This window comes from Monomorium pharaonis, chromosome 2, assembly GCF_013373865.1.
Source record: "Monomorium pharaonis isolate MP-MQ-018 chromosome 2, ASM1337386v2, whole genome shotgun sequence".
NCBI classification, from domain to species: domain Eukaryota; kingdom Metazoa; phylum Arthropoda; class Insecta; order Hymenoptera; family Formicidae; genus Monomorium; species Monomorium pharaonis.
The window spans coordinates 10412962-10436253 of record NC_050468.1 but is presented as its reverse complement, the minus strand read 5'-3'; the positions used below and the strand labels follow the sequence as shown (position 1 = coordinate 10436253).

The following is a 23292-nucleotide window of genomic DNA, read 5'->3' as shown; positions in this document are numbered from 1 at the left end:
CCCCCTCACCGATCGATCGTCGATATTTACCGTGCAATTTCCGGCCCCCGTGTTATCTCAATCCTGCGGCCGAACGCTAACGCGGGAGATCGCATTGCCATTATTATTATTTTATATGAAGATTAACGCGGGGCTCGCGCGTAATGCCGAAAGATTATACACGCTCGGCGCGCGGAAATGAGCGCCCAGCGCGCGGTACCATATCGATTATTAATTGATACGAATCTCGGCGCGCGAGGATGGGAAGAAAAAGGGGATTAAGTGCATGCAGAGATACAGCGCTTCGCGCGTGTATAAAAGCGGAAATTACAAGCGGAATGCAAAAGAAAGAAAGTCTCGTTTTAATTAGAATGAGAGAGAAAGAGAGAGAGAGAGAGTTTAATTAGAGAGTGATTGATCATCCGATGGACTGCCCGTCTCCTTATTGCGCGTTCTCTCCCCTCGCCCCGAGCCTCTCGCTTCCCGATCGGCCGTCAATAATCAAGATCGAACTTTGTATCTGTTTCAGGGCGATTACATCAAGTACCCGGCTCTTTACGAACTGTCGAGCAAGTATGGAGTGGCTGGCAGTGACCAGGTGCCCTTGCCGGCCCGTCTCGACGTGCTGCGGGAGCACATACGACGAGAAATACGCAAGGTATGTCGAGTTTTGTTCGCTTATCCTTCGACGACTGCAGAAGCTTCTGCGAAGCTCTTTTTTTCTTCTGTCTGTGTGTACACACGGTAGCAGCAGCAGCAGCAGCAGCACTCTGCGTTTCGTTCGTTCTATCTCCCTCTCCGTTCTGTACCGTTCTCTTTTCTTCTCCAATAATAATCAGTGTCTAATGTGTTTTTTTTTCTTCGATGCGAAGAAATTAATATCCCCTTGGTTCTCCGGCTACCTTTTTTGTTTCGACTGCTGAATATCCTAGGATAGATGAGAGGCTATCTACCGCAGTGGTGCAAGGATTAAATGTATCCTTAGATGAGGCTAATTTAAGATGATTCCATGATCTCGGTAGAGATTTGCAATTGCATCCCTTGTACTCAGATTGCGAGACCGGGTGCATTTGCGGAGATCATGCGTGGTTATATAATTTTTTTCGTGTATACCTATATATACCTTAATGAATATCCGACGTCTCCGAACGGTAATAAGCGATCGATGATCTATGATTTCCGGAGACGCGCCGGATATCGCGTTCTAAATCACGTTTGCGAATGAAAACTTGAGGGTGGTCCGTACATTTCTGCAACTGCGCGCGCGTAGAAACAAGTTTTGCTATATGGCAGCGCGTCTTTCTTCTTTGTCTCTTTTGTCTTTCTCCTGTTTTATCTCTCGGTACTTACTAAGCGTCTTTGCAAGACGCTCGTCTAACGTTGCCTGATTGCTGCCTACCGCTAATAGATCCACTGCGAAACAGAACCGCGCGTATAATAGTATATAATGCGATAGGTTTCTTAACGCGGCACATTTTCATAAACGCTTGTTACCTAGAGCATTTGCTGCAAACGGTGAGTCAGTCAACTGCACCGCAGAATAGGTTGCATGCATACAGAAAAATATTATTCTTATGCTAAGAAAGCAGTTATTCATTTTTTAGTTTTCCTCTTTTAAGTTACGGTTACCTTTGCAAAGAATATATATCTTCTTGATAAGCCTTAAAATACATTCGTCATTTACTTGAAACAAGTAATATTTATTTAAAATAAATTTCTGTGTATACACACGCAGACAAATATGTACTTGAATTAAATAAATATTTGACAAATGATAATTTATGAGTTTATATATCCGCAAATCTATCGTAAGTTCATCATAAGCATCAAATTTATTCAAAATATATTTTGACTCGTAGTAATTTAATACTTTAATTAAGCATATCAAGTTAAAATAAAAATTTTATTTTATTCAATTTTATTTATTATTTTAGTTTTTCTTCGAATTTATAATATTCTTTGAAAAAGTATCAATTTTTTTTCTACGACAATGAGTTTTCTATAAAAGATAAGTACATTTTAAAACTATCTGGGCCGGTTGTTCCAACTTCTTTGGAAGTAAATTTACCTATCAAGTAAGCATGTGTCTATCGTCATTTTTTTTAAATAAAGAGAGACATATTTATCTGCTGGGTATGTTTAACAAGAAGTTGGAACAACCGACCTTTAATTATCAAAAACATTTTTTTTGCTACCTGTGCGCCGAAAGTGGTTCTTTTTTTACCTGTTAATTCACACCCAAGGACCAATATATCGATGCACAGGTAACAAAAAAATCGTGACACGTTTGGATCAGTTATTGCCAACACGTGCACAAAAGACAATTTGACGCTTTTGTTACATAATGTACTATTAAAAATGATGAAAACCGTTACTTATTGGAAGAAAATAGTAAACTTTTTCTTCATAGCGTCTTAGAAAGCTAAGGTATTTTCAAATAAACATTCCTTAATTCTTTGTCGAAGTATCTTTTTTTGAACGAGGTTGTTTGTCAGATTTAATATTGACGAAATGTTGGACCGAGTTGTTCATATACCGAGAAAAAAAATTGTTGTAGTGTAACCATAATATCGCACTATTACAGTCACTATTTATAATTAATTTTAAATTTAACTAAATTAATATTATATTTTATTACATTTTTAAATTATTATAGTATATTTTTATTTTATAATATAAATTATAATTTGTTTTAACTATAATAAAGTTCTTGTAATCATAATATATTTGTACAACTTATGATATGGTTGCCATAACCAAAATGGAGATTCTAATATAATAAATTATAGCAATAGAACAATCACTATAAACATTCACATATAGTTATTATTATTAATATTATAATAATAATTACTTTAAAAATGATATTCCTCGCTATAACTATTTTACTATGTAATTATAGTCGCAAATTATATCACACATTTTTTTCTCATTGTAAAAATTCTCAACACGCCCTAGATCGAAAAGTAAAAATAATGTCTGATGATTCATTGCAAAAATTCGCAGCGACCATGCATTAATGCTCTGTAATAGAATACCGAAGGATACATCGAAAGGTATCATTGGGCACGTGAGTGATTTTACGTCTCATTTGCCGTATGGAGGAGCGGCACGATCGAGCGGTGGATGTACTTTAAGCAGGCGACTGGCAGACTCTAATAAATACAATAAAATTTAATGAAGACAAGACACCGTTTTCGTTGGAAATGCCGTAAGGGAATGCCGAATTAGAATGAATTTGACGTTCTGTTTTTTTTTTCGCAGGAGCTGAAAATAAAGGCCGGGGCGGAGAAGCTGAGGGAAGTCGCGACAGATCGCAAGTCGCTCTCAGATGTTGCGACGATCGTGAAGAAGGCGAACAGCAAGCTGAACGAGCTCCATGCGGAGCTCCAGCAGCTCGAGAGTCAAATTATCCTGACGCAGGGCCAGCCTCCGTCGCCGCAGCAGAATCACTCGAATGGTCAAGGTTGGTAAAGCGGAGCCGCACGCGGCGCGCGTTACGCGATATCATCTTCGTGTTCGCCATACAATTCTCCGCGCGTAGCATTGACCGAGCGAGAATAAAGCGGTCCGCCACGCGCTCTTAAACGGGTTTTATGTAACGAACGTCCCGCGTCGGACGCAATACCCGGGACAGCCACTAAAGATCCCCGATATCGGAACGCTCAGTGGAAAACAGGCTAATATAAGCGGGGAGAAATTGACGTTTTCTTGTATGCGTTGCACGCATGGTTTAACAAGCATTATGAGTCATCGTGGAGGGCGGACAATTACGAGTAATTAAAGCGCGCGAACAATTAATAATCGAAGTGTGCATCGATAAGCATCGAGTATCGAGCGATTCGAGGAACTCTTTCATGAGATTATCACCATCGCGAAAGCGTTCCCGTTAAATTTCGCGATAATCTCACGTGTTTTGCACGCAGCGGTTTATTATTGTCCCGCTTATCCTTTGGTTTTACGTATCGATGCATTGCGATAATAGTTAATGTTCCGGCATGCCAGCTCCCCGCCGCGTTAACGACCGTTTCGTGTTGTTAACGAGGGGGCACTTAATAACTCCACCCGCTAACGAGGCGTTGAGACGACGGTCTTCGCGTTTATAAAGCCCGTCTGAGCATACCGCTGCTAGCTGCTAGCCTTACGTCGCCATTAGCGCTGACAAATCGAGCGTATCTCTTTAACGCAGCGACGTTTCTGACTCATCGATCGATATATACATATCGCTGTGCATCCGATATGATGTATCCAAACGCTCAAGTTGAAAAGATAGCAGCCAATAAAATAAATAGAGTGTAAGTTGTATCAATATTGAATCTAAACTATCTAACTTAAAAAGACAGCACGATCGATGCGATAAATGCAGCGTATATTTATCCTTTTCACTGTTGATCGATTGATCAGTCATGGAAAACAATACGTTCCAAAATAACGGGCTATTAATATCGCGTTAACACTGTCGCTCTTCCGTAACATTGGCTCTGTGTTCCTGTTAGCCGCGTATGATTCGGTTTAGCTTCTATACGATGTTAAAAACTGCACTCAATTCGACGAGTTACCGCCAGTTTTGACGAGGCCACAAAGGGATGATGATAGTCATCTGCCTTTGCATCTGCGTGTCGAAATTATTCTTTCTCTCAGCTTGAAATCTCTCTTCGTTTATGCGGGATATAAATTAAGAATAATTGACAAAATTTTTTTTATAAAGGTCGTGGTCCTTTCTCGGTATACTGACAGTATCGCGTTTCATATTCTACGAGTTTTTTTGCCAAATTAATAACGAAAGTGATTGCTATCAGAGAAAACCTGTAATTTTCAGGGAATAATAATAATTTTTTTATTCTTGAAAATTAGGAATTTTTATGGGATTTTGTTGTTACTCGGAAAAAATTTGGAAATTTTATTTTTAAATTTAAATTCTCTTTTTAAAAATAAAATTATTTCTTTGATTATTTTTTTCTGAATAACGTAAAATTGATTAGCAATAAACATGACACAGACATTTTCGTACATTATCGTGTGAATCACGAGGTATAAAAGAATCAGTCACAATAGATGGTTCTATGTTAGCGTTACGTGTTTAATTACCTTTCGAATTTTGTACTTCCGGTAAGGTAGATCCGTATCTTGCCGGAGAGATCGTCACATGTCACATCATTTCTTTTCGTACTTTTTAAAATTTAATATTTAAAACTTAAATGACTTTTTGTAATTGTTTGATTGAGGAACATTATAAAAGGTATAATAAAATTAATTTATTGTAAAGCTGCATTAACAAATTTTGTAATCTTGCCTGGAATTTTGAATAAAATTTCTAGAAAATCCGGGAATTTTGGGAAATTTCTTTTACAAAATTTAATTAAATTGAAACTTTGATAATTGAAATTCAATCGTATTGATTTTTTTTTAGTATTGTTTAGACGAATGCTCGGTATTAACGTCTGAATATTCTCAGACGTGGGAATTGATTCGACAAAGAAAAATTTTGGCGTCGCGAGTCCGCAACTAGTATGGCGGGCTCTTATACGACCGTGTAACGCGATTATTAGGCTAATCTAGTACGTTACTCCCGGGCAAAACATTGTTTGGCTCTTGAAGAGCATTTTTTCGCTGTGTTACGAGTGGCCACTTCGTTATGCGCCGCGTGATACGTTGTACAGAGGAACTACAGTCTTACGCTCGCACTGAATTGACGGTAAGTGGTAGTGGCTATTTATACCTTGGACCGCGAGACGCTCTCTATCCACTCCAGTTAAGTCAGTCATCATCATACTCGGTCTCGGGTCCAGGAACCTGCCTCGGGGGTGCCTCCTTCAGTTTCCCCTGTGCGATAGAGACTCATGCCATTCAGTGCACGATCCCAAAACTTGTACCGCGTTTCTTCAGTTACTATTATTGCTAATTATTGACGCTCTACAATTGCGAGAGAAACAACGGAAAGACATTCAAATTCGTCAAAGAAAGTTTAAACAATCTCTACCCCCAATCGCATTACTGTCTCCGAAAAGAAAAAAAAAGTTGATTCTCAAAGTTTACTCAAAAAACGACTGATCCTCTCTCGATTCGGCGCGTGGCGATATAGTTTCGGTGTATAGCTCGCGGAGAAAGTCCACGCTCTTCTCTCTCCTCGCGAGGAGACGGCGGCGGGCGGTGCGAGGCTGCAGACGCTAACGGCGACGATAACGCTCGTTCACTTTCCAGTTCCGCCGAGACATGCCGCTCTCCCGTTGCGTGCAACGGCGAAAACGTACGAACACGTGTGCACGCGTGTATATACGTAGACGCGAGACGATCGAGAGCGCATTACGAAAGAGGCGATCGCGATCGTGGAGCGATCGCGCGGAGTACCGTTACACGTGCGTACGTAGGCCCCGAGGCGCTTCCCCTCCTTCCTTCCTCCTCCTCTCCCCCCCTCCCCTCTCACCTCGTGCTTCTCCCTGTATATCCAGATCGCGTTACGGCCAAACCGAACCCACGCTTTCGCATTCCATCGTCGGCGCTCTCGGGGAAGCCCTCTTCTCCGATCCTCCTCTTCCTTCGCCCGTCTGCCTGCTTGACTGCCTGACCGGCCGGCCAGGCTCTCGATCTTTGTAAACTACCTGTTCGGGTCCCGATTTAAGATCCCGCGACAGCCGAAAAATCACGACCATGCGCGCGGCCAGAGGCATGAAACTCGGCGGAATTCCGTGAGGGAATGATCATAGTCGAGATTATTTCGAGAGACTGCGGCCCATGAGCTGCGCTCTCGAAGCTTATATACGTACTTGTGTAAAAACCGCAGCGAGTTTAGCGAATCGCTGAGAATTGTGTGAAAGTATATGTTTTAAAGGAACGTTAAGAGCGTGTTTTACAATCTCTCGCGCCGCAGCAATTGGCGCGGACCGCTCTAATTATCGGTTATCTTCCCGGTGAGGAAATCCCCGAATGAATCACGATACGCCTGGCGCGCTGTTCGGCCGCGGAAATTCCGCTAGATTTTATGAGGCGAGTTAATTATAAAAGGCTTACTGATCGCAGGATACGGTATGAATTTATGAAGTGCACTTTATCGAACGTGTGCACGTTCGTACGTAACGCGGTAACGGGTATAGGGGCCGGGGCATTTACGAGTTAATAAATTTTAAGTGGCCGCATGGCCGTTCGTAACTAAATAAGTCACTTGGGTTGCCGTTCGAAGCGCCGGAAATAATGCGCCTGTAAGACGCATCGCGCAAACGTTGAAACTTTTTACAATGTTCGCGACTGAAATATTTGCAGGCTTCCGAGACGTGGAATCCCTCTCGTTGACTTATTCATCGGTGACGTAACCAGCAACGCAAGGATTTGCCGAACATGTTTAATTTATAAGAGAATATTATACACATACGTAAAATGTACTCGTGCCGTTAAAATCGGACGTTCCGTATGTAGCTACCTAAATACAGTGGACTCAATACATTCCGTAACACACACGGCCTGCCCCTCCGGATGCACGTAATACCCCGTGCTGCACAGTGTACCGCATTGCGCTTCCGTGTAAGCGGAGCGAATGGTATCGAGGCTCGTTATCAGGCCTCATCAGCGCTCGTAAAACTTCTTAATCGAGCCGAGCGGCTGTTCCCTTTTCGCCGAATGACTCTTTCAGCGCACCTTTCGCGATCTTTATTGCATCCAGACGTCGCATTTACGATCTTAATGTTTGTTCGACGTTCGAAGGTCCCCGCTGCGATATGTTACATTTAATTATTTCGTATCGCAGGGAGTGTATGCTGACCTTAGAAAGTCGCGCGATATCGCACGCGCGAAATCTAAAAACATTTCAGAATTTTATTATTTCCCCGGTCTACGTAATTACGTGATTCCGGGAGATGTTATCGTTACAAATCTGGGCGGTATATCTACCGTGGCGACTGGTGCTCGAGAGATTACGGTGCGAGACGATAAACCTCGTGCAGAGATACAAACATATTGTAACTCGTCCAATCGTTGTATAATACGTCGGCGCTATCTAACGCGGACTTTCCTCTCGTTCGCGCTCGCGTGCAATACGCTCGCCGCGGATGGCAATTGACGCCTACGATCATTCGATAATTGTGGATAACCGATAGGTTCCGGTAGTCTCCGTGTCAAGGATATGAAGCACCCGCGACGAGCGGAGTCTTGTTCTCGCAAATAATTATCTAATTCATTTCTGTACAGTCTCTCGGGAGATACTGTGCGCCACGACTGCGTGCGCGTCGCTGTTTCAGCGTTGTATTACTCGACGCGAATGCGATTTTAAGTGATTTTCGCTGGCAACAACTGCCGCACAGCATTATTGCTTTTTTAACGCTGCACTTTCTATCAGACCGGTCCCGCGATTTTCTTGATCGGCGCTACCAACCGGTGACTCTATGTTAATAACTTAACTGCTACTTTGCCGAACGCCCGAGGGATACTCGCCGTAGGTTTTTCGAGGCGTATGTTAATTTCTCGGTACGCTTTTGCCGTTTATGCTAATCATCGCCTTAAGCGTGTTTATGGCAAAGTTTGCCTGATACGTGATAAAAAATTGCACCAAAAGTTACCTGGACATCGATGTTTTTTTTCTTTTTAAACATTATAAGGTGTTAAATCCTGTATTCTGCTTACATTTTATACTATTTTGAAATATAATTGTTATTAAAAATCTTTCCAACTCGATTGTTGGTAAAAAAAGAAAAGAAATATTGATTGATTTTCAATGAATTGCATCTTGAATCTTAAGAAACAATATGTCATCTTCGAAAAGTATTATTTTGACAATTACAATCTATTTGGTGGAATTTTAATATTTTCTAAACGAGTTTTAGAATCCACACACACCGAAAAATTCTTTTTAGTAACGATTATTTTTAACAAAGAATATTTTTTTAATAGTCTTAAAATATTCTTAAGACAAATTTTGGAAAAATTTATTATTTGTATTAAAAAAAAGCATTTATACATTTTGGAAGAATTTTATAACTCTGATTGAAGTAAAGTCCAAATAATAAGCAAATTAAATTTTTGTTTTAACTCAATATTTTATTAAAAAATATTAGGATTTAGAATAAATTTGATCCTTGTGATAAAATGATACATTTGAATGTAAAAGTTAAGAAATATTTGAAACAAGCAATATTGACTTAAATATAAATATCGTGTGCACGATATGTTGAGAAATTCTGATAAATTAAATGTAAAATAAAAATTTAGAGATACAGAGTATCGATATTTTTGTTGATTTTATTAGACAGAAATTGATAATAATTCTTTTAATTGAGATCGAATCGTAATGCTCTTTAATAAAGCTCTCGAGGTGTTATCTAGAATTCTATTGAGAGACTGTCGGATATCCGAGAAAAAATATTTCAGCCATGGAGCTTTACAGAGATCGCGTTGCGTCCACTTGACGCAAGCGTTTGTTACTACATGACGAGATGTTAGGAGCGCGTATGCACGATGCCGCTCGATGCTGATGCTGGGTTTAGATATATAAATAAAATGCCTCGCACTCTCTCGCCTCTCTCGCAAAGTTACGGTAATTATTTTAATCAATGCCATAATAAGGATGTTGCCGACAACCATTGCGCACGAACAATTGCTTCTTCCATACATTTAACGAACTGTACAAGAGCTCTCCCTGCCTAATGCGTTCATACTTTATGAACTATCATCGCTAACTCACGCTCGTGTAGATGGAACAGCTTTGACGCGAGTAGAGTTATGAATGGAATGGAGAGACGAGACGACAAAACCGGCACGCATCGCGCGATGGCATTAATGCAAATTGCGGTTGCGTATTATAGAACCATCAAGGAATTACCGTGTATGTAATTTCTACGCCTGTTGGAAGATTATTACGCGAATTTTTGGTCTGCGGTTTCCCGCATTAAGATTGAAAAGGGAAGAAGGGGAGAGAAATTTTACGTGCTTTCCGACGTATATCTCGAAATTCGAGGGATATTAAATGTCCCTTGTCTAAGCACACAAGGTGGTCAATTTGGTTACATATCGGCCCGATACGTTTTGCATAACCATTTCGCGCGGTCGCCGCTCTGTTCTTTTCTCCTTTCGCTGCGAGCAAAAGGCAGAGAGCAATTATATCCGCTCCTCGAGAGCGCACGCACTCTCCCTACCGAAAGGGTTGCGTGCGCCGCGCCCGCCCGGCGAGTTCATTGAACCGGCGAGAGTGACTGCGAATAGCCGCAGCCACCTTGCCCACTTTACACAATCACCCTTCCGTTCTTGCTTCTTTTTTTCTCTTTCTAAATGCTCGTCGATAATCTCTCGATTTGTTTGCCGAAGAGGAGAAAGGGGGCGGTTTGAGAGAGAAACGGGAGAGCGGGGGCGGAAGGGCGGATGGATTCAGGAAGGGTGGGTGCGGAATGGATAGGTGCAATTGTTGGCGGTATCAAAAACAAGGAAAGCCTTTGTCGCCGGGTCTCCGCATGCGATGTGACGGGCAAGGGCAGGAGCGCGAAATATAATGGGGCACGTGTTCGGTCGAGCTGCGCTAATGACACGGTTTCGCAGAGCCCTCGATGCCGCATTGTCCCCGCAAACTCTTTTATGCCGCCTCCGTGCGCCTCCTCCCGCCGCCGTCGTTTTCGCCGCATTGTAAAAGCCTTGGTATTTGCACTCGGCGACTCTGTGTTTCTCTCGATTTTCTCGTTATATCTACCTGTGCGCGATACCCCGGGAATAATACCCGTCCTGCGATTGTTCGAGAGGTCTGTCGATGCCCGAGCATCGATAAGATCTACCTCTTGAGAATTAATTAAATTCTTTGCGGTTGACTGTAAAATTAAATCCTTGCAGATTGGATTCTTTCCCGACAAGTGTACTTTATAAAAAAAAAAAAAAGAGAGAGAAATCTATCCGCTAAATGTAGAGCGTGTCGAAATAGTATGCATATTGGAAAAAAAGTTCTCTCGTGCGGCCGGTTTCGGTCTTGTTTAATTTAACACGTGTTTGCAAAACTTTCCGGGATATTTGCGATCCTTACGTTTCGTGCTGAAGGATCATAAATAACATGGCAAATATTACAGAGGCTTAGCGGTGTTTCGTGCCGACCGTTCAGGCGGCCTTCATGCGCTTCCCGAAGCTCTAAGACGACGATTAGCACACATTTTCGGCGGTTACGATGTATTTGAGGTATCACGTGAAAAATCACGCATCTGCTCGCTCCCTCGCATCGCCTTATTCGGACACGTCGAGCATACTCGTGTGCGTAGACGGCGTGTCCGTTCATTCGCGTCTCAAACGGGCACTACGCGTCGTTTATCGTGACGTGCGTGCGTGCATGCGTATGTACGTGTCACGTGTGTGCGTACACAGGGAAATCGCGGAATCGTGAAACCGTGCACGTGTTACGGTAGCTTCCCGCGTGCACCCAGTCACGAGTGCATAATGGGCATATTTCGATGGGGGAAAGGGTGTCCCACATCGCGGCACTAACGAGCTAAAATTCATACGCCGGCGAACAACGACCGACGTGTATCGGCGATCCCCCTGAAAAATCATACGGTTATAAACCCTGAAATATAACGACGTATTGTCCAAAGTAAAATAAACCGTTCGGAGAATCGACATTTCTCTTAGGAACATTCATACTGAGAGTATCTATATACCATTAATTTACATCGCAGGCGGATGCACTTGTACACACTTAAATTATTTGCGTAAGCAATCATTTATATATCCTTGAGGTGATCTGCAATTAGGCACACGTCAGACCGTGTCAGCGTACATTACAATGTACGAAATATGACAAAGAATAACGCGATACGATTACGTAAGGTACATTGATTAATGTAATTGTCGAAAGTTCCGGCGGGCAGGGAAATAACGCTCGTAATTATGACTTGCGTTTCCCACACCGTTCCGGCACGAATTATAATACATGCACGCGGTATTTTATTCGTACGCACATTGTAATATTACTAACATTGTGTATGCGTTATTGTATTATTCGTGTAAATTATGGCCACAAGTTTATTTGCGTATACGTATAACAATTCTACCGCACAGTTTTGCGTGAAAGAACGTCTGACGCAATTGTCAGATAATCCCCGTTGTATCTCGAAGACGTTTATGATAGACAGGCGGAATAAAATGCGGTGAAAAGGAAGCGATGGGAAATTCATAACGGCGCGTTCCTGAAACAAAGCGGGACATCACTTTTTTTCCACACTCCCCGTGTACTTGGCTTGAATACGTGGGAGTTAGGGCGTTTCAGCGTGTCAGTACTGGGTGATGGAAAGTGGGATCCAAGCGTGCCGTGCGATCTCGCTTGTCAAATCACGAAGATTGTTAGACATGAAAAAAACGCTGTGAGGCGGCAATTGCTTATACTACATGGAAAATCTGAACGCGACATGAAGAAAGATACCCGCGGGCTGAAGAAAGCGGTTCCGAATCGGTGCGAGACACGTTTAGAAAACACACACACACACACACACACACACATATATATTACAGGTGCGAATTATGATTTTGCACAATCACATCGAACCGAATCGAATCTCTCAAAGTACACTCGATTTTTTTTGGTTTGAATACGAATCGAATTCAAATCAAGCTTTAATTAAACTCATAATTTGAATGTAGCAAAGTATTTTTCATTAATTAAAAAGGCTACCTTTAAAATAGTCAAGAAAATACATTGTTAACTTTCTTGGAGAAAATGTGTCACTAACAAGAAATGTGCTAAGATACAAATTTTATAAGAGATATTAAACATTGAATGTTTAGGTTTTATAATTAGTATACATGTGACAGTTTTAGAAAGACTTGTAATATCATAAGAGAATTAATGTTTTATTTTACTTTTGTCAACAAAAATATTGATGCATGATAAATGCGCATATATTAAGAAGATAATTATTTAGACTCTAACAAAAAATAAGATTTTAATTACACTTTCTCAATAAATTAATAATATAAGTTAATCATAATTAATTTTTAATAAATAATACAATTATTGTTTTAGACAAAAACAATAATTATAACAAAAAATAGACAATTTTATTAGAAGGTGCACATAGATGAAAACATACAGTTTTAAATATTATATAAAATATAAAGTAAAATTAAGTAAAATTTATTAAAATGAATTAGGAAACACGAAGAAAGCGATTGATTTGAAATCAAACCTACTATGATTTGAAATTGTTGAAATTGAATTCCATTGATTTAAAAACAAACTCGAATCAAACCAGGGTTGGCAAAATTCCGATTTTTTTTTTATATAAAGTCTATGCCAGTGATAAAAACTGGTATTTTTCGGAAAAAAAACGGCAAAAATGAGCAAAAACTAGCAAAAATTGATATCGTCTATAAAAACGATACAATTACAATAAATAGAAAATCTTTTTATTCATATTTTATGAATCTTAATTCACAAGCAATGTCTTAGATATATCCTTACATTCTTAACTATGTATACATGTAATATACATAATACTCCTGTACGCAAATATCTGCAAGGAAAATGACAATATATAAAAAAGAGATATGTATTAATTAATTTTTTTAAATTTTTACATTAATTTTTTGTTTAATAAGAAAACATCATATATAATAAAAGTGGGTAATAGTAATATATTAGAAAAATGAACATAATAGCAAAAATTAAAATTTTTTACGAGTACAAATCTGGTTGATTTAATAATTTGTAACAATGATACAAAATTGTAAAAAAAAAAAAAAACAAGAAACCGCGCGGAATTATGCAGCAGAATTATCGCCTGACTTTTTACCATTAATTATAGCATTTTAAGCAGAAGCTAAAGCTTTTCCAATATCTTTTTTTTTTAAATCTAAATGTCAGAACGTAGTGGAAAACAAAAAAGAAAAAAAAAACAATTTGCCTTCTAAATTCGTTAATTTTGTCATGCATTTGCATAATTATCTAGCAAGTTCAGCATTAATTGAGCGAGTATTTTCTAATTTAAGTTTTATTCAAAATAAAATCCACAATAAATTAGGAATAGAAGTAACAAATAAATTAGCATTTTGTTACAAATTATTAAATCTGAACCCGATTTGTGTTGATAAAAAATTTTAATTTTTAATATTGTTTATTTTTCTATTATATTACTACCACCTATTTTTATTATATAATGTTTTCTTATTAAACAAAAAAATATAAAATTTAGAATTTAGTTAATACATGTGTATCTCTTTTTTATTAAAAAAATTAATTTTTATATATTAATTTGAGACTTAAAAAAAGATTTTATGTTTCGTTTTTTTAAAACATAGTGAGTTTTTGTTATGTATTAATATATAATATTATATATAATAAAATATTATATGTATATATATTTTAGTGTTACATATTAGTTATTTTAGTTTTTGTTTGTTTATTTCACTTGGATAAAGTCTGGGACGGTAAAAACTTACTATGATTTTTTCCACCCACTGAAATTTTCCGGCCAACTCTGAATCAAACTCACATTGATTTGATTCGATTTAAATTTGAACGATTTACACATATCTAATTTATTGTATATATATATATATATTTTTTTTTTACGATACTTGATCTCACGTTGTACAGCGCTTCGTTTTATCGGAATATCCCATTTGTCATTTAACGTCGATATCAGTGCCGATACATTATTAGGTCATATCGTTTTTTTTTTCATTTCGTGAATCTATTTTTGTTTCAGACACGCCTCTATCACCGATGGGGCCTTCGTCGCCGAGTCAAGAAGGTCTATTCACGGATCTTCGGCTTCTGTCCTTGGAGAAGCAGCTCAATATCGAATTGAAGGTAGAGTTTGTCTGCTGAAGATTCATTATTGAATCATATGCATTTCAGAATCAAATGGACAATTGCGATATCCGTGAACAAGGATGACATTGTGTGATATCGAATTGTCGTGTTGTCAAGATATTTAGCAGCAATCGTTGTGATATCGGAGAATACCGATAACGAAATAACAAATGTTCTCTTGAGTAATAATTATATTAAATATGGGCACTTTTATATAATATATATATTTAGAGTATAAACGACTCGCAGTCTTTATGTGCAACGCTTTCCGAATGATTACGCAGAACTTCAGTAGTTCTTTTTCACTTTTCTTGTTCAGTCTCGCATGAGTCAGCGCAGTGAGTCGCTCGCAGTTTTTCTCCTACTAAAAATAATCTCTCGTTACATCACGCGGGGATTTGAAATAATTAGACTAACGCGTCTGGACTCTGCAGTTATTACTTGCTAATGTAGAAGCATTAATTGTCTGCAGTTATACTTTTCTCTTTTTGACAAAACAATTAATTTTTTTTCATGTACACTGAATATGTTAAATTGAGGAGAAAATTTTTAATGCTATATAACAGAATGAAATGTGTATGCGTGTAGAATGTCATCCAATTTGTTTTATGCTCGTTAGGTCAAGCAGGGTGCTGAAAACATGATACAGAGTTTAACGAGCGGCCATCGTGACAAAAAATTGCTACAGGAGGCTCAACAAATGCTAGATGATTCCCGCGCCAAAATCGAGTTCCTACGTATGCGAATTATGAAGGTGCGCCAGGCACGGCAACAGCAACAGCGTGGTGATGCGCCGCCACCGAATGGCGAAACAGCTAGTAATAAAGGTATATATTAATTAATAAAAATTTTTGTATACAAACTTTAAACGAGAAGACCTTAGAGAAAAAAAGATACTCGAATGTGTCTTAAAATATTTTTCTACAAGTAAAATAATCGATTCTCCTATATTATAGTAAACTTGAAGATGAGTTGTGTACTAGCATGAATTCATAATATCATATATAGATCAGGAATCTGCGGCTAAAATGCTACGTTTATTTAAATACTGGTATTCGCTATTTAAAGTTTTATTAAATTCTGTCGAACATTCATGCGTATCGTCAGCTTCATCGTTTTAATTGTTTGAACGACCACAGTTAAGCTGTATACATATCATTGTGAACGTGAAGTTTACGGAATGAAGACAGTAAGCTGACATTTACTGCGGTAATGAAACTGTTTCAGAACGCGCTACACATTCGTATCTCACTCAGGAATTTCTGCTCATGTATCCAGATATAAAAGTACAATGTTGCGTAGTACGTTCGTTATTGTAGTAAATGGCGTTTCTTGGAAGGAAGCGCTTTGTTCGCTGAAGGATATATTCGTTACGCGCGAATAATAGTTTACTTTTTCCCTCCGCGCTATAAAGCGTGGGTGGATATACATTACGTAAGAAGATAATCATGTGCCGTTGATAAATGAAAGCTTTTGTATGAGTAATGGTTAGCATTACAAGTGCGATCTTGTCGAATGTAATATGTGAATAAGTGTAATGCTTTTACAGACAGGTACGAACCCAGTCTGGAGCTCGCGTTGGAGGAAAGGGTGGAGGAGCTGCGGCATCGATTACGAATAGAGGCAGCTGTCGTAGAAGGTGCCAAGAACGTGATACGTCTTCTACAAAGTGCCAAAGTCGCTGATAAGAAGGCCTTAACTGAGGTAGGCCGTCCTTTTTTTTCTAATTTACTATCCATTAACGTGGAAAACGGAAGCGGGAGTCTACGCGTGACACGCAATCTACGAAAGGTGTATTTGTATGTATGTAGCGTTAAAGGAAACCATTTACGTCACTTCGCCGAGCTGTTTCGAAATGATAATAACGTGGAAGTTCTGTGACTTCATCTCTCTCTCGATGAAAATATACAATGCGCGGACAATTTCCGTTTCTAGCGCAACAAGACAAGGTTTTTGTTACAAATCAGTATACGCAATATATGAGAATATCCCACTGTCTTATTCGTTAGATGAAAAGTAACTGTCTCTTCTTTTTAAAATTAAATAAATCATATTTGTTATGAAATTATTAAGCTGTTATAAATTAATCGATTAGGAAAACATTTTCCAGCCAATTTGTAATAGTTCTCGAAAATTTATAGCGTTGAGGTAGGCATCTTGTGCGAGCAGTGATGTGATTTCGGCGAGGGCGTTTGTCGGTATGCGTCTGCCGGTACGAAAACGACTTCTTGTCGACAGGCGGATCGCGCGGGCGACGTCGGCGGCGTAATGCATGTCGACGTGGACCCCAGAGAGTCGGTGGCGGCGTATACGCGCCTCTCTCAAAATAGCTCGCCGAATACCCGCGCCACCCCGCCGTTTCTCGTGACGCCTTTTCGGGTCGCGCTTAGTTACCATCTCTCGAGGAGAACTGGCATCACCCAGTATCGTAAGCACCGCGATAAACCGACGACATGTGCACCGGCCGACTGCGAAGGAGGCGCCCGTGGAATGTACACGTCCGTCAAGTGGACACATCCAACAGGATATCGACCACGCGTTTGGATAATTGTGGCCATTAATTATGATTCGAGCCCAAAGACTGACACGAAGCCGCCCGATGATCATAGCCCGTTCGTAATCGTCCCCGCCGCGTTCTCTCTCTCTTTCTTCTCGAACGCTGCGCTCCAAAGAAGACTGACGTCTGCTTCAGAATCGATTTAAGCTGTCAGGATACTTGTATACTAACTGGATGCTCAAATCTCTCTGGCGGAGCCATAAACAATCCGTTAGCGGAAGTTTGAATCTCATTTGATCCTTGGATGCTTGGATGTGTGTAATGCGAGTCATTCAGAGACAATTGATCCGTTACCTTTTAGATCGTACGTGCTAAATAATTTCACGCTCACGTAAGATATTCCGAATACTGTCGGCGATTATCGAGACTGAATGGTCCACTGAAATTTTTAAGGAACTCGACACACCGATTTTTGCACCACAATGTATCTCGCCTGGACGTGCATTAGTTATTGCGCACAATAATTGCATTGGTGACCGTCGAGCGTATGAAAAATACCACTTTATTACACATATAATATTCTCAGTCCGACCGTACGTCGCTCCAAATTTATATTGTGCTAATTTTATACATCGTCGCTCTATATTGCTCACTTTGTTGCCTTACGGGAGATGAAAACCGCGGTGGTTGCAACAATCGCAAAACGTATTGAGTAATACGTAATGATAAACTGGCACATAGTTAACTGTTTCACGAATCGTATAAGAAAAATATTTAATGCATGAAGAATAATTGAAAAGCAACGATCGTTGCGACGCTCACGTCAAATCTCTCTTTAGGTATCGGTGTTAAAACTTTGCGACGTTAAGGCGGAAAGAAACGTATTCGGATAGTTCTCGAACACACAGAAACCCGAAAATAGATCGGTGGCAATGCAATACCACAGTATTACCATCCTTCCGGGAAAAACTACGCCACGAACGAGATTGTGAAGATTGCGTACGCCTCAACTCTTAAATAGACATTATTACATAAGATTACTTTTTAATATATTAAGGAATCGAGTCAGATGAACAGTCACGGGTATTGCACGCCGGCATTTCGTGTACGTTCAGGCAGAAAGACTTGAAATCCATGAACAGAAGAAAGGTACGGACGAGAGAATCGCATCATCGTCTCCTCGGTAGTACGGAGGAAGAGGAGAAGGCAGATCGCTCGGACGTATTCTCCTGGCAGCAGAGTCAATTGGATAACAATAATGTCGTGCGGTGGACGAAGGCACGGCGGAGGCTGAGGAGGCAGAGGGGCGCGAGATGTACGGACGTCAAGATAATTCGGGCGATGGTAGTTCGAGCCAGGTGCCACCGTGGCTCATGCGCGCCGAAGTCACGATCCGCCACGGCGACGCGGTGACCTCCGAGACCGTGCGAATGCCTCCGGGTACCACCACCACCACTGACGCGGGCGGCATTCGCATGATATGCCGCTGGAATACGAGCGAGCCGAACTCGACGTCAACGCCGGCATCAGCCGCCACCACGTCCAACGCGTTCCCGTCGTCGGGTAGCACCGCCGGCGGCTTCGGCTTTCAACGGGGCAATATACTCTTCACGTCTACCCCGCCCGCGAGGCCGTCTCAGAGATCGTCAGGCGGATCTTACACTCTGCCACGCTCGGGCTCGTCTGGCAACGACGACTCTATCTCGTCCATAGGCCGAGCGAACGTTTCCGACTCCGGTTACAACAGCGAACAGTTCTCGCCGTACACATACTCATCATTGCCCACGCGACGTCCGTCCCAGCAAAACAATCGTCGATGTAAGAGCACGTGTAGCATCGTGCTTTCCACCGCGGGCGCGAATAAGCCAAATTTCGAAAAAGCCACGTCTGCCGAATTCTCGAAGACTGCTCCGTCCGTCGACCAGTGGTCGCACCATCGAGCCTCGCATCAATACGTCTTTTCGCGTCATCAGTTCAGTACGGTTCCGGAGGTTTGTGAGGACTGTGCGGAGGGAAGCGCGTCGAGTGCCTTCACCACGCACTTTTGTACCCGCGTGGCGGAAAAGACCGCGAATAGCAGTAGGGCCACTGCGATAAGCAAAGACGTGGCATCGCAAACCACAGACATCGAATCGGCGCGCTCGTCATCGACTGTAAACAGCAGCAGAATTGGGAGGAAGTCTGGCACTGGTATTCACCAGCGTAGCGAGCAGAAAAAGGAGGTGAGTTTTATCACGAATTTTGCGATATATATACGGTAAACGTATGCGTAAACAGAGTGTTTACTACGAGTCTCGAATGCGACGGTTATTTTCTTGCAGCAGGATATCCGATCGCCTCCGGCGCCAGTTGGGAATACCAGTACCAGTTCTCCGGTCGATCCAGACAAATCGGACTCATCCGCAAAAGAGGACAGTAGCAAGCGCAAGTCCCGGACGGTACATATCGACGTGTACTGCACAGGATCCGACGACGCCAGCACAGATACGATCAGCGAGGACGAGCGTAGCACGCCCATGACTGTCTTCGAGAATGAGGATGTTAAGGTTACTCATACTCAAGCGACGGACAACTTACCACGAGGATTTCAAGATGCAAATGCGTTTCTGAAGCGCAATATCGAGCAACGATGCGCTAGTTTCAGAAACACGCCGATCAGGATGCCCTCGTTGGCCAGCTCGAAGGGCTACGACAGCGACGAGGTTCTGAGTTCCCTTTATCCTTCACGATTCAGCTCATACAGCGGGATACGGGACCTCGATTCCGTTCCGTGGTCTACAGTGTCGTCTAGTACGGCCCTCTCACCGTGCGACTACGAATCAACGACTATGACATCGTCAAAAGATACATTCTCCGACATCGAGTCCCTGATCAACAATAAATCTGGTTTGACGCCTTGCGACAGTTTTGAATACGCCAATATTACGGATCGCGATAGAATACGGAGAATGGATATTCTAGCGAAAGCTGGTAATGAGAGAAACAGAACCTGGCGATCGCCACAAATTGAACGAAGGCATCTGCTACAGAACAGGAAAATGAGGGAGTATTTCAAGAGACACGAGATAAATTTGTCGTCTGGAGAAAGTGACGAGGATTCTGACGAGAGCGGTGCAGTCGGTTGGAGTTTTGTATCCGGCGATGAAAAATCACGATTTGTCAAAAGAGATTCGATGATTCGTCGTACGGACAAGGGACAACTGGAGGAATCTTATACGACTGACCTAGGCTCGGAACACAGAAATGCTCAAGAGGAACACTCTCAGTTTGCAATACGCAAAGATTACGTTCCGAAAGTTTTACGCGATCGTATCGGTCCTTTCGGATCGAAGAGCCCCTCTCCCCTTCCTTCGACCATACCCTCCCGCGTAACCTCTCCCTTCACTACACCTTATGGAGAAAGAACTGATCATATCGTAAAAGCCTCAAAATTCGGAGCAGTAATCAATGCCTTTCGAAAACCTGGACATCACATAGGTCCCTCGAAAAATCCGACGTGTTCGTGCGAACATTGTCGAAGATATTTTGAGAATCAAGCGAGAGAACGATCTTCTTCATTGAGTGAGCTTGAACGTCATTTAGCATTCAAATCGCGAAAAAATAGTGGCATCTGATTTTATATTAGCTTCTGAGGATTCTTAACTTATTGATTCTTTAGTTTTTACAAGACACGAAATGCTTTCCATTTTATTTATTTATGTTGTAAGACTTGTATGCACAGTAAATTGCGTTCCGTTGCATTCATGGCGATTGAGGACACTATATTGTGATTTGTGCGCTTAATTTATAATATATGTATTTATATCTATATTAAAATATTCCATATACTCTCTATACATAGCTTTTTTTATCTAAATTATTGACAAGGGCTGCTAAAAAAACATTCTGTTGAAAATTGAGCATTTATAAAATTAACACAGATGTATTATATTGATTGCGTTAATAAATATTATGTCGGACATCATTTGTGTGTTTTACATATATAATACACTGTATATAATACCTTGTTTATATTAAACTATAATATTACATAAAATATAACTTATCTTTTAATGTTATGGCATGTTATTGCATAAATCATAAATTACTATAGGCACAAGCAAGTCTCGCGGAATCCAGTAAAAAATTGGACTTACTCAGATACTCTCTCGAACTCAGAAGGCAAGAGCTACCTCCTGACAGCGGTACTGCAGCTCAATTAAAGAGAGAATTAGCTAGCGTGCAGTCGGCTAGTCCAGTTCCTGTTACGTATACATCATTGCAACCGTTTCGTGGTCCTTTGGAAGGTAAAGCCACTGTACCAGCCTCGGTATCAAGATGCGCCGCTGTCACGGGACAATTAGAGGTATATCGAAGATTACAATTAAATGATCAACGACATTATTTCGTTGTATTACATGTCGCAATGTGTTTAGGTAAGATTAATGGGATGTCAAGACTTAGCAGAAGAAGTGCCTGGGCGTACGAGAAGGGAACACCCTGCTAGTCCTGATTTACGTAGCTTTGTTAAAGGTGTCACAGGACGCAGCTCAAGTAAATCATATAGTGTGAAAGATGAAACAAGCAGTAAGTTTTTGATATTTTGAAAATAACATCAATATCTTTGAATTTGTTACTAATTATTATCACTTCCAGATGATATTATGGCAGTTATAAAATTGGATAACCAAACCGTAGGGCAAACTAGTTGGCGTCCATGTTCCCAACAGGCTTGGGACCAAAGGTAAACTTAATATTAATTGATTACTTAACTTACATAACTCAATTATCTTCATTACCATATTCATTGTTTAATAACAATTTCTAGGTTTTCTATTGAGCTTGATAAATCAAGAGAACTTGAAATAGGCATTTATTGGAAAGATTGGAGATCTCTTTGTGCTGTCAAATTTTTACGTTTAGAAGAATTTATTGATGACGTTCGACATGGTATGGCTCTACAATTGGAACCGCAAGGCCTCCTGTTTGCAGAAATAAAATTCCTAAATCCGATGATATCGCGAAAGCCTAAATTGCAGCGTCAACGCAAGATCTTTAAGCAGCAAGTGAAAAATTTCCCAAGAGCAAATCAAATGAATATAAATGTCGCAACTTGGGGTAGGCTACTTAAGCGTTCGGCGCCTTCATTACATAATTCCAGAAACTCAGAAAGTCCGCCGTCAGGTAAAGATTCAAAATTGTCTATGTTTAAAATCTTTCGCTAAGATATCTTATGTATTTTGATTTGTAGGAGTACAACCGGTGCAACTTGTGTTTGATACCTCAGTAGAAGATAAGCCTGAAACTCCAGGGGAAGTGCCCGATCCAGAAAAAGGTGGATTGGGTGGCGCAAGGCCTTTAGGTATGTCAGCATCGAGTAGTAGTCCAACTCTGCCACGTCCTCCAGAGCATCCTCCTCCACCGCCACCAACTGTGACAAAGAAACCTTCTACGCCTGCACCTACACCACCTCCAAAACCCTTGGACCAAGAGGTAAGTGTTTTTTTACATGCACGTTTGTTATATATCTTATATATTATTAAATGAAAAAGTTCACGTATTGATATGCAATAATATTATTTGTTATAAAGGCTGTTTATTGTATTATATTTGTTAATTTTTGCTTTTGATGTAAAGATGTAAGTTTGCAAATTGTTATTGCAAATTGTTACAATTGTTACAAAATCGTTATACGTTTACGCTGTTAAATGATATATGTATAGTTTTATTACGTTACAAACGTATATAATTTATTATACTTATACAATATGTATTACAATCTCAAGGCTGGGGATCTTGGTTATGGGATAATATGGTTTATAAAATAAATGTATGATATGATAAATAGATTCATTCTTTATAAGTTATAATTTTAATGGCTATATGTATGTATATATGTATGTATGTATGTATGTGTATATATGTATATAAGTATGTATATGTATATATATATATATATATATATATATATATATATATATATATATCGATGCCGCATGTTATCAGAGATATATTAGGTATTTCTGCAAATTATAAAAAAGTAGTATTAGTTTAATTTGCACTTGCTTTAAAA

General features: G+C 40.2%; 2 protein-coding genes across 6 annotated transcripts in view; both read left to right on the top strand.

Annotated features, from left to right (window-relative positions):
• LOC105832078 (serine/threonine-protein kinase N) overlaps window positions 1-23292 on the top strand; it is a 35955-nt gene that overhangs the window by 5812 nt on the left and 6851 nt on the right. For all 4 annotated transcript variants that reach the window (XM_012672710.3, XM_036282682.1, XM_012672708.3 and 1 more), the window contains 10 exons: window positions 509-637; window positions 3244-3445; window positions 14637-14740; window positions 15363-15570; window positions 16293-16447; window positions 21334-21585; window positions 21656-21806; window positions 21876-21963; window positions 22048-22403; window positions 22471-22712. In XM_012672710.3, coding sequence (XP_012528164.1) covers window positions 509-637; window positions 3244-3445; window positions 14637-14740; window positions 15363-15570; window positions 16293-16447; window positions 21334-21585; window positions 21656-21806; window positions 21876-21963; window positions 22048-22403; window positions 22471-22712 — 1887 coding nt within the window. The remainder of the gene's footprint in view (window positions 1-508; window positions 638-3243; window positions 3446-14636; window positions 14741-15362; window positions 15571-16292; window positions 16448-21333; window positions 21586-21655; window positions 21807-21875; window positions 21964-22047; window positions 22404-22470; window positions 22713-23292) is intronic.
• LOC105832080 (A-agglutinin anchorage subunit) lies at window positions 16596-21204 on the top strand. 2 transcript variants are annotated; one of them, XM_012672714.3, is made up of 2 exons: window positions 16596-19462; window positions 19565-21204. In XM_012672714.3, the coding sequence occupies exons 1-2, from the start codon at window positions 18554-18556 to the stop codon at window positions 20852-20854; spliced, it is 2199 nt and encodes a 732-aa protein (XP_012528168.1). In that variant the 5' UTR covers window positions 16596-18553; the 3' UTR covers window positions 20855-21204. The 2 variants fall into 2 exon arrangements, with proteins under 2 accessions (XP_012528168.1, XP_012528166.1); XM_012672712.3 differs by having other exon boundaries at window positions 19562-21204.